General features: G+C 42.1%; 1 protein-coding gene and 1 long non-coding RNA gene across 5 annotated transcripts in view; one reads left to right on the top strand and one right to left on the bottom strand.

Annotated features, from left to right (window-relative positions):
• The window catches only part of hoxa3a (homeobox A3a), a 35,818-nt gene that overhangs the window by 2,530 nt on the left and 20,829 nt on the right, over positions 1-12,459 (bottom strand). The window contains exons 1-3 of one of the 4 annotated variants that reach the window (XM_031788971.1): positions 8,112-8,315; positions 6,823-6,883; positions 2,353-2,941 (exon numbers count right to left, since the gene is read on the bottom strand). In XM_031788971.1, the coding sequence (XP_031644831.1) occupies positions 2,353-2,824 (472 nt within the window). In that variant the 5' untranslated portion in view covers positions 2,825-2,941; positions 6,823-6,883; positions 8,112-8,315. Of the gene's footprint in view, positions 1-2,352; positions 2,942-5,000; positions 6,227-6,822; positions 6,884-7,150; positions 7,286-8,111; positions 8,316-12,459 lie in introns of those variants that run through there. The other 3 variants (XM_031788972.1, XM_031788970.1, XM_020499959.2) reach the window with 3 other exon arrangements.
• Positions 8,621-10,779, top strand: LOC109903332 (uncharacterized). The gene is made up of 2 exons (XR_002257020.2): positions 8,621-9,936; positions 10,035-10,779. It is a non-coding gene; the product is annotated as an uncharacterized LOC109903332 (long non-coding RNA).

Here is a 12,459-nt window from a genome sequence, read left to right as displayed (position 1 = left end):
AAAAATACAAAATTATCTCATGTAGATAACTTTTTGCAAATCTAAAGAGTTTTCCACATTGATTCAATGAGAATCACATTTAAATTGTTGGTTGAAACGATCTGGAAACAACATTGATTCAACCAGTTTTTGCCCAGTTAGATTCTTTTTTTTTTTAATTGAGGAGAGAAATATTGTCATCATCTCAGTTTCAGAAACGAGGCTACTATACTGCTGCTTCATTGTTCCTTTATTTAACTAGGCAAGTCAGTTAAGAACAAGTTCTTATTTTCCATGACGGTCTAGGGGATGCCTTGTTCAGGGGCAGAATGACACATTTGAAACTTATCAGCTCCGGGATTCGATCTTCCAAACGCTTTCGGTCCAACGCTCTAACCACTGGGCTACCTGCCGCCCCATACTGCTTTAGCTTGAGCAGTATGGGAATCCTAATAAAACACCTTTAAAAGGTAGGAAACATGCTATAATCATTATATAATCATTATGTATAATTATCCAAATAAAACATTTAGTAATTATACGGTTTCAAACAAGAGCTACTACTGTAATTGGAATTATTGACATATGGTTGAGGGTTCTGTGAATTATTGGCATATGGTTGAGGGTTCTGTGAATTATTGGCATATGGTTGAGGGTTCTGTGAATTATTGACATATGGTTGAGGGTTCTGTGAATTATTGGCATATGGTTGAGGGTTCTGTGAATTATTGGCATATGGTTGAGGGTTCTGTGAATTATTGGCATATGGTTGAGGGTTCTGTGAATTATTGGCATATGGTTGAGGGTTCTGTGAATTATTGACATATGGTTGAGGGTTCTGTGAATTATTGACATATGGTTGAGGGTTCTGTGAATTATTGGCATATGGTTGAGGGTTCTGTGAATTATTGGCATATGGTTGAGGGTTCTGTGAATTATTGGCATATGGTTGAGGGTTCTGTGAATTACTGGCATATGGTTGAGGGTTCTGTGAATTACTGGCATATGGTTGAGGGTTCTGTGAATTACTGGCATATGGTTGAGGGTTCTGTGAATTATATTCATACCTGTGCGTAAAAAGCAAGCTTTAAAATACTTTTCTATTCAATCAGCTTTAGCTGATTTCTGCACAGCGTCTGTTTGGACGTGTCAGAGTTGGACCTACATTAGAGCGGCTCCTGACATTATACCTAAAACAGACATTGCCATTCGCTGCACTGGAGTTCTCATGAACAGAAATTCCATGCAGCCTTGTTTACACGTTCCACCACAGGAATGTGAGACGTAATCTACACCTCCATTATGTTGATAGAAACACTAATTATTTTGTTTAATGATTCGTCTATTTGAGCGTCATTATTTCTATACAGCCTACACTTTCTGTGTCTGAACTTCTAACTCGAGTGGGGCGGGTGTGGCTTCGTGACAATGATCGCAAGAGCAGCTGCTCACCGATTTGAAGGCTCCAATGCAGTTCCACCTCTGACACCGCCAAAACATCCATCCGCTATGCGGGTGTCTTCTAAAACCGGTAAACGCTCGATCTGATTGAATCTAGGCCTCGGGTTTGAAAAGGTCCCTTTGGCATTAATTTGGCAGACATCCTGACAAACTCCTGATAAATGTGATTCACTAGATCTTCTAGATGCCTGAATGCCCCACTTATTTAACTTCTCACCAAATATATTCCCAAAAGGTGGCCATAAATAGGCCTACTATAGCCTATGGAGACAATACGATTTGGTAAGGCCATGGGAATTTAAGCGCCTTTGAACTTTGGGTTACATGTTGGTAAACAACTTCCTCCCCATCCCCTGGCTCTTCCTGTAATCAAAACAATGGAACAAATTGGAACAGCTGTTTTTGCGTGTTTGTTTGTTGTCCTGCACCCAACGTTGTGTGATCCGGGCCAATATGTGATGTTTATTCTAGCATCAAGTCAACGCTAGGGCATACGGACAACAAATGGTGCATGAAGTAAGGCCTGAAACTATGAGGAATGCATCACAATGGAGTATTTATAATGAACAGGACTACATCATAATATGTAATAAAGGATGCGTTATATATCAACATATTAAGATGACATTGGAGTATGCGTAATAGGCCTCTGGAATGCATAATGATGGAAGAACCATATGACATCACAGGAGTGTATGCGTAATAGGACAAGATTGGGATAGATAATAAAGAATACATCACAATGGTAGAACAATACTTCGTTCAGTTGTGAGGCAAACGTTTGAGAATATCAATGTATGCAGCATAATCAAACCTTCTATTGTAACCTTGGTTGGTTCTTCTGTTTACGCATGAATAATGAGGTGTATTTTATCACGTGTTTCATCAGCAGTGGGGGTCTAGGTCATATACCTGAGCTGGAGCTACTGGTTTTAGGCTTCTGGTTCTGACGGGACTCTTTCATCCATGGGAAGATATGTTTCCGGGTGGTGGAGGTCGGCGAGCCGTGTACGGAGCCATTTGAGTCGGCTTGACTGGAGCCGTTGCTCTTGTTCTGGTTGAGAGAACCAGGGGACTGTGACTGGGGAGGGGGTGGCGGGACAGACACCGACACCTGTGGTTGATTGCTGTCGGTGAGGACGGGTGGCTGCGCAGCCTGGATGGCCGTACTCCTATCACAGCTCTCTGCTATCTTCCCCGGCTTCTTCAGTGCGACCGAGCCGTCTGGGGACTGCAGGGAGCAGGCGGGTCGATGGTACTCACTTTCCACATGAGAGGCCCGGGGATATTGAACCTGATTGGCGTCATAACTGAAGCCATTTGCGCTTTGATACGGGTAGCCACTGTAAATTGCGGAGCTGTCGAGGTAGGTTGCCTTTTGCATCTCGCCGTTTCCCAATATTTATTTCAGAAACTGACAGGGTCTTGACACCCTTGTAGAATAACATTGGCACCCCTTGGTCACGTGACGCCTCTCCGCCAATGGCCTCCTCGGGTGAACCTAGGGTTACAAGAAGCACCGTGAGGAGAAGAAATGGTGACGATCCATCTTACTTTTCAATACAGGGCTGACACCAGCGACTATGGAGGCAAGATAGGGACAACAGTTCTCTTGCTATTATCATTTACCTTCTGTTAACAATACAGGGCACAAAAGCATGCACAAACCTCATATCACCACCTGCACTTACGGCACACCAACTGTATCAAAATAAATAATTTTATAAAAACATATAGCCAATTGTGCCATATTAATAATGGTGCCAAAATGAAATGAGAAAATACAGTTTAACAGGTTAGTTATAGAACACAAAACGATTGGCCTATGTTGTGTACAAGGTCAGAAGGCTAAAGGTTGTCATTAGGCTTTATTATATTACATGTACTATTATTATTTGTTAGCTAAATTGCACCTAAAAAAAATACACCTCAAATCTCCCATAGGCCTAATCGTTGGACGGAATACGCGGGCCAGCCCTCAACGCGGTGTGCTGTAGTCTACCCCAGCCCAACCACCTGGCTGAAATCTCTGTCTGTGCTAAAAGCATAAACAACCACATTCCCTAGTTTTTGCTGCATATTTTTGTAGAACCAAGATGGATGACAGGGCCAGGAGGAAACCTGAAAAACCGGGCGGGCATCCGCGTATCTCCATGACCACGACGTGAACTTTACCTCGCAGGCCTATAATAATGGCTCCTGTCGCTGCTGTCGACGCGGGTGCCCGTCCCGGTGATGTATGGGGGTCAGTAGCTGGCGGGATGCAGAAAGCCGGCCGAGGAACAGCTAGGCTATGGCTCGATCAGGCACACAGAGATCCGGGATGTAGCCTAGAACTATAGGGTTTTACTAGCCTTCTACATGGCTACTCAAGGAAGAAGCCTAGCTATTGTGGCTACAATGAGTAGGACTGCCCAGTCACTGCTAGCAGTCTACTGGCTGAGGTTGGCAAACTAGGGTCATATCCAACGAGAAGTTATTGAAATACTATCCAATTGAATTGATAGGTATTTATTTTAGTTATTCGATGTGGGCAAATGGGTACAATACACAAGTTTGTAAAATAAAACAGTTGGGTTTTCGTTAGAGTGATTTCAGGCTTAATTTGTGAAGCCTTGTAGTCTTAATAAAGCAACAATAGGCAAACGCTTTTGCCACAGCCGCTCTAAAGGTACCCTAATGGACATTATGTTTATACACAAACAAACAAAGAAGAGATTAAACATAAACGAGTCATTTGATGCAGCAGTATCAAGTAACAAACTATTTCAAGTCTGAAGCTAATTTCATAGCTACTGGCGACTGGGATAGGTTCATAGGCAGATTAATGTAGGCTATTGTGGAAACTTAAATGAAAATAGGAACACATTGTATAGCATAGTTATCGCAGTCCAAAGACAGTTAATTCAAACAAATTACTGAATTTATTCATGACAAAACGGTGAAAGTGGAGAAGGTTTGTGACGTATGATATTAATTATATTTCTATTCAAAATAAATATATTACTACTCTATTAGGCTGTTACAATGTAGTACTAACTGTGGGCAATTGTAATAATAGTGATATTAATAAATCAATCGTATCAATCATAAACATTACCATTATCTTAATATACTATGACCTATAAGATATTTTTAAATCATAGAAAATTGATAGATAATTAGTTAACTACCGCTCGTTACAGACAATGCACCACGACAAAAAAAAACAGTCTGAATACCAGACCCTCTTGCCCTCAACACACCGTAGAAAGAAAATGAATTATACATCCCATCACAACATCTGCTCTTAAAGCCATGATCTGGAAAACCTATCAGAACGCTTTTTGATGCATTTCCAAAAGAAATAGTCCGGTACAAACAAGAAAGACAGGGGAGAAAAGAGAAGACAGACTCGAGCCTTCTAATGCTCAACCCCCCGCTCCGCGCGAGAGAGAAATCTGTCTGCCTGTGTTGTGTGTGAACTCTTCCTGAACCGAGATGTAAGTCATACAGTGATAAATCACCGCGCGACACAAACTCTGCCATTTACAACCGAGAGAGATTTCTGGCATGCTTACCTTTTCCTCTGACGACGAATGCAGAGCACAACGCAATATTTCTCATTCAACGACAAAATGGATCAGAACACTAGTCCAGAGAGAAAGTTTAGCTGGGGTAGAATCAGCAGGACCCGCCTGCACCTAGCTCATACAGGACTCATCGGCCACAACAGAAAAGGGAAGAGGCGACTGGCTCTGTGTGTAGAAGAAACGAATTCCCTTTTTTTCTATTCGACGTCGATGGGTAAACCGAGATTACGAAAGCAGGCGCGAGCACTTGGGTCGCCCAGATAAGCGCTATCTGCCCTCACGGTTGAACTTATCACATGCTAGAGCAGTGCCCATGCCTCATACCAATATTAAACCTAGGCTATGCTGGACTATGTGTACAAGTACGTGCACAAGTACCATGCAGACATCACCAGACCAGTGAACTCCCCCGAAACATAGCGTCACCATAGACAAGAACAATTATGCAAATGAACTAGCGCCTTGAACACAGAAAGCCACTTCAAATCGTGTGGCTCTCCTCCCCCACGTGATGAAGTAGTATGGGGGAAATATAGCATTACAAAAACCACGAACACCCATCCCCTAAGTGTTTTATGGCATTTGTTGTTATTTATTCCACACAGAATCGAATAACATAAGTACACAGATTTACGCAGCACAGCAGATGACAACAGCACATTACCATTACCAACATTTTAGCATTTTATGTAGCCTATAAAGCCTTTTGTTTACGAATGGTTATTTTCGTTGCAATATTTCACCAATTTCAAAGTTCCTAGGATGGAATAGGTATGTTTCCTGAATGGTATAAAAAATCAATAAACGATGCGTTAATGAACAGGGGACGCCGCAGATCAAAGCCTTGGTTGGGATGAACCAAGGAAAAGACCCCCCATCAGGCTCTTGGTGAGAAAAATGGAAAGGAGGTACACGTCCAGAAGGGAAAACAGAGGAGGGAGACTAGAGAAACAGGGGGAGAAAGAAACCGAGAGAGTTTGGGGAATCCCTCTGCATGTGAATGCTGACGTTTGCGGCCAAGGCAACAATATTTATGTCCTCTTGTATCTCTAGGCAGTAAACACGTCTTGAGCACTGCTTCTCTTGTCTTCTGAGGCCGCAGGATGGATGGATGGAAGGAAGGACAGAGTCAGCCACACAGTAAAAAGATATAGACTAGAACATTCGGACGGCGTGGGAGGGTGAGTGGGACAAATATTCACGTGTGAGGATATTTTTTTAGCAAACATTGCCTTTCTTTTTCAAGGCAGAATAATGACTTGGTATAATTATTTTCTCCTTTGTGTTTCGCCGAAATGCCGAGTCGTGATTTCCATTAATGTGGGCCCTAACTACGAGCTGAGATGTCATGGAGATAGTGGGAACAGAAGGCAGATTGATATTAATACAAACGAATACAACCCATCAAACATTGTTGGGCTTTTTGGCAGTAGCGTTTTGCTAAGTTTACAGCAAGTTATTAAGCGTTGTCTATAGTCTACGCCTAGGCTGATGGTTTTCAGAGATAGGATTTCATTTTAAAGGAGCAAGGCACCTCTCCAAGAGGTGCGATTCCCCCCATCGTTTTTATAGTGACAAATTAGACTACAAAAGACATGTGGAAGAGAACGAATTATTGCTCTCAGGCGTTTCATATCACCACAACAAGCTGTAGGAAATGTAAGTTACAGGCTATGGATATGTGTGTATGCTACACGCATGTGTGTGAGGGCAATGGAATAGGCGTCTATGCGCTACTTATTAGAATTGAATAAGGATATGACCATCAAGCATTTGAACATAAATCGATAAGGACATAATATCGACTTACCGATGGCAGGGCAGGATCTCGTGAAGACTGTAGGATGGATGGTATTTATTTACGCAAAATTCTGAAAGAAAAATGTAAATGAAGGTTACTAGAGCCATACTGTTTTTTCCCTCATAAACCTATAGGTCCAGGATTACACTTAACATTTAAATGCGTATCATTATCGATAAGAGCAAATGTAGCCGCTATTCAAAAACCGAAATATTGTGTCATATTGTAGTCATATTTGTTCGTTTGCAACAAAGGTAGTTAATGTTCTTTAAATAAGACATATCATCCACATTATCAGAAATAACCAAATGTTTGGCTAGTAATAAAAATAACACACCTTAAAACCAACAATCAGATGTATCGTTCAATTTTCAAATTATTTTTTACAAATTACAAAACTATCCTGAAAACAATGAAGTAGCTTGCACTTTTGTACAGCTTCTCTATTTTTGGGTGTATTTTTCTCCACCATTGGAATTGGATCGAATAGTCATTAGCTCTCGCGCAACGGCTGCCCCATGTCCCCGCGCCCATAAATCACACTCGAGCGCCATGACCTCAGCGCGGCCGCGCGGTCCTGGATGGCACTCCGTCTTCCATTATATCCTCGTTTCCCTGGCGGAGCGGCACAACCCTACAGCTTTTCTTAACTTTTTATGGACCTCAATTTGATTTATCCTTTCCCGAGAAGACCCATGGATAACACCACAAATTAATATATTTTATAGGGAAAGGAATTACAACTCCGAGCAGGACGTCATGACTGCTTTCACCTCCTCTGTTTTCTTCTTCTTCTCGCCAACAGACGTTCAAATGGCTGGGTTTATTTGCAAACGGATATGTAGGCCAACTGCAAATCTGATGTATCTGGCTATGGCTGCCTAACCTGCATACGGTTCTCTAGCTGAACAAATAGCGAGTCTCTGTAGCATAGCAGAGGAATCTGAGGATTCTGATGAAAATGAAACTGGGGAAAATTGTAATTATATATATTTATTTTTTGGGGGGAGGGGGATATTTAAAACACCAGTGTAGTTAGGCTACACCATGGGATGGGAAATTGTTATATAGGCTTGGAAACTAAGCTCAAATGTTCCCACGGTATAGTGAAGGAAATATCAGTGAAGTTATGTTTAATGTAATTCATTTTAGTAGCCAAAAACGTGAATATCGATACTCTTTAAAGATGTTCCAGTCTTAGTTTTCCAGCCAGGCAAAACCATGGAGTCTTTTTTCTTACTGACCTCTGCTTCTCGCGGCAATAACTCACGACAGTAACGAACAATCGTCGGAAATACCTCAAAATAAAATCCATCCTCCCGAAGCACGAGCTCTGACTCTGTCCGCGAGGAAAAACATATCCGTCCGTGACAGCACTATAATACCGTCCACAAAAACCAAGAACATCTTTCTCTCCTCTTTCGCTCTTGCTTCCTCTCGTTGGCAAATGTCTAGAAAGCCCCGACTCCACTCACGGAAAGTGGGGTGACGCGCGCAATCGTTGTATGGCCAGACCGGGGCTCCGGTTTTTTCTTCGTGCCATAACACTGTATTATGCGCCCTGCTCACGTGACACAACGTCAACTTAAATCCCTTTTATTTGAGCCTGTGAATCATTAATGGAGGCAGTCATTGCCCCTGAGGAGAAACGGATCACTTTGGAGGGAGGATAAAGAGGGTGGATGACACTGCAATGTATCTGGCAAAGGGACATATCTCTCGCAATGCCACTTTACATTCACACGTCACCCGATTCCAAAGCGTGTGTGTTCGTTCGGTTTTGGAGGCTTTCGAGTGGCGCAGCGGTCTAAGGCACTGTAACTAAATGCTAGAAGTTTCACTACAGACTTTGGTTCGATCCAGGGCTGTCTCACAATTGGCTCAGCGTCGTCCGGGTTAGGGAGGGTTTGGCCGGAATAGGCCATCATTGTAAAATAATAATTTGTTCTTAACTGACTTGAATAGGTAAATAAAGGTTAAATATCTTCAGTGCCCATTTAAGTAAACAGAGAGTGCTAATCCCGATGCCATATACTGTGATCATTGGCCAGCTAGCCTTGAGCCACTGGCAGAGCAAGAGAAGCGTTTGCCGCTGCGGTGTGACTGTGAGATACAGAGAGGTCTTTACGGGTAGCGGATGGATCACTCAACACCTGAGTCACCCCTTACTAATTTATTGAGAGATAAGGCTGGGGCTATTGTGTGCAGAGGCCCTCATCATCACCCCACATCCCGAGCTATAGTCTCCAACCACTCACTCACACATTCAGACAATAGCCTACATGCTGGCGGACCAATGGAAATCAAATGTCTTATAGTTAGTTACCTGTCCGAATGCTGAGTTAAAGGTGTGCGCCCCGGTACCCGGGAGGTGTGTGTGTGTGTGTGTGTCAGTCAGTCAGTCAGTGCTGAGCTGAGAGGGCATAGTGCATGCGGGAGCTCATTGAACTGAATATTTACCCCCCTGGTCAGTGCAGGGACCCTCCATTCATCCTGCAGCTCTTATGCATTCCCTACGGCCAGTTGAGTAATGCTGGAAATTATAGGTTCGCACAGAGGTCATACTCAATTCCCAGTATGGGGAGGGGGAAGGATCAGGTGGTAATATGGCAACTAGCCTACTTTTATGAGATGAGGGCCAACGACAATAGTAATCTTTGAAATAAATGCATATTCTCTTGCAATCCATAATAGGTCCACAACTTAAATTATGAACGTATTGTGGCGCACTACATGATATCGTTTAGCCATCCCGGGCATTGCCTAAACCTTGACCGGAAGAGCAGCCCTTCTCTCCGCACCGTTTGGCGCTTGATTTCCGTCAACACTGAGCAGCGGGCGTGGAAATGTTCCTCCACCATAACTATTAATCACGCCAAGCGGACATGGAGCGCATCCCCCTCCCACATCACAGCACCCTTTGTCTTCTCAAACTACAACTTGAGCCGTTTAAACTTTTTAAACCTGAACAGGAGGGAACAATCTCTTATCAGTTTACATTTCAGACCACTTTATGGATGATTGGGAGTGAGGAGGCTATGCATTTATTATTTATGTTGGATTAGAATTAAGGGGGAATCAGATTTGATTCGCATTAATTCATGTTCTAGTTTTTGTGAAGAGGTGAAGTCATTTAAACTCATTTTTAGAGTTTGGCCTGTACTTTGGGATACATTTTAGTGATACAGAAATGTGATTAATATCTTTCTCTGTTCTTCTAGTTCGGCCAGATTTGCATACCACTCCACCAGCACGGAGAGCACGTGCATTGCAACACCGGAGAGCGTCTGGGGCTGAGCTGACTGTGGACGGAAAACAGACCCTTTCTCCCACGCCACCTTTCGCCACCGCACCTGAACTTTTCCCTGACCCAAACCGAGGCGCAGAGAGTCGAGTGTGAAGTTATTTTGGTTCAAAAACAAGGAGAGGATGGAGACTATATAACCAATAAGAGCTATACCTTCCTTTTCAGCTAGGAACGTTTTGGATCCTTGTTTTTAACGGGCTCTTGTTGGTTTCAGCAGTTGATTAACCTATTTCTTGGTTTGTATGTATACATATATTAAAGTTAGTAACATAAAGCTTGTAACCTAAATCCAACTTCCAACATTTACCGGCCTTGAGCCGTAGACTTGAGCCGTAGACAGTCCTCTCCACACCGCTCCGTCATTGGATGTTCGCCAGACTGCGGTGCATCTCCACAATGTTGACATTTGAAGCTCTTAACAGCGAGCCTTGGGTTACCGATACACTCAGCAGAAGATAACTCTTTCTCAGGGGTTTACATCGGCCAACATCAAGGCTAATGCGAAATTCAACGCCCTAAACTGGTTTGGCGTGCATGCTAAAACAGAGAACCCTCGGTCGATCTCGCTATACTCTCCATAACGGACGGACTCCTGTTGTGGTGGGGGTTTGTTTCAGTATGTGCTGTAGAAATAAAATTGTAGTGGTAATAATGTTGAATTTTGGTTGTCATATTTTTTCATGCATTTCCATTGTAACGTTTGATAGTTTATCGTTATATATATTTAGTGTAGTGAAGAGCTAATTAAATAAAGCTAAGAACAAAACACAAAACGTCTTAATTTGACCTCAGAGCAATAATAATACTGGAAAATAATAATAATAATAATACACATTATGAATGGCACATTTCATTGAATTAGTTCTGGGAAGCTTTAACTCAAACTAATACATAACGCTCAAAGCCATTTTTAATTTATGTATATGCCTATCATTCTTAAAACGTATATTGCATGCTACATGAATCTTCCATAACAACCTATAGCCTAGTCAGTCTTTCGTGGAGAGGATGAAGATCTGTTAATGTTTAACTGAGTTCTTGACTGTTCTTTGTGTCTTCTCTGTTTAAGGCGCCCTTTCAACAATGTGGACAACACATTCATGCCCAATAGCCTACTGATATTTGCCTTCTAAAATTGTGCATGTGGCTTAGCTACACGACGAAACACACGTTAAAATGCACATAAATTATTCATTTTAAAAGTATATTTTTTTACAAAATGTTTAGTAAACAGTCATCTTTACCTAATGAAGACTGAATACAGCTTTTCAAACAACAGTTTTTACCAAAATCGAACAATCCTTACAATTCAATAAAACGCAGTTTTATTCATACCATTACGAATAAATGCGTTTTTGTATCAAAAAAATACAATTATAAGTGACAGAGCATGCTGTGTGTGAATAAACATGGTAACTCTTCCTCGCGCAGGGTCATTGGGTCGCTGTAAGGTAAGGTATATTGTGATCACGTATGTCCACGCCAATATACACTTGGGTCGAGTCAATTGCATTGTTTCTTTACAATTACCTTATTTATGCTCAATTAGCGAAGTGGCATTTCTGTGCTCTACAGCCTTGAATGTAAGCCACAGGTCATGAGCGCACAAGTAGTCACACTGCATCTCTTTGTCAGTCTCAGCAGCATTATAACAACGGGATATCGTTACATCTTTTATCCGTTTATTTTACAATATTATATGAGTTCTCTCAACGTCTATGCCACGTTGCAATTCCATATCCGCCTCCTCGGTGTTTTTTTTGTATTTTTAAGGTACATCTGCGCATAAATACGATGTTATGGAAAAGCACAGATGCTATACAGAAGTTTGTACTTTTCCACATGCTGAAGCGCCTAGTGCATAACCTCTAGTCCAACTCTACCGCCTAGGTGTGCGCCTTAAACACGAGCTGAATGCATTATTCGACCATAACAACTACCTCTAGTCTACTTTCATTGAACACCTACATCTTCATATTCAGATTCCAGGTAACCATTTAGAAATTGATAGTTTTAAAGTTAGCCAATGACTACATGACGGTTACGCATTTTGGCCACAAGGAACCAGTCGCCTAGCAGAGGAGTCTAACCCACAGAGCTGCGGGTTAACATGAGGTTGGTGTTGGTATTGGTGAGCAAGAAAGCCTTATAACAAAAGAACAGCTGAATATACACAATTATAAATCAATCCCAACCAAATATCAATGACCTGGACAGTTACAGTGCTCTCAAACTTGGAAACAGCAATGGAAAGCACAAATTATTCAGGAAAGAAAATGTAAAAGTCTACTCACAATCAGACATGACGGTCTCTATCCAGCAGGGAAAAGATGGTAAGG

The sequence above is a fragment of the Oncorhynchus kisutch genome, linkage group LG14, assembly GCF_002021735.2.
Source record: "Oncorhynchus kisutch isolate 150728-3 linkage group LG14, Okis_V2, whole genome shotgun sequence".
NCBI lineage: Eukaryota > Metazoa > Chordata > Actinopteri > Salmoniformes > Salmonidae > Oncorhynchus > Oncorhynchus kisutch.
The sequence above is the reverse complement of the archived record's forward strand: the minus strand, read 5'-3'. Positions and strand labels throughout refer to the sequence as shown.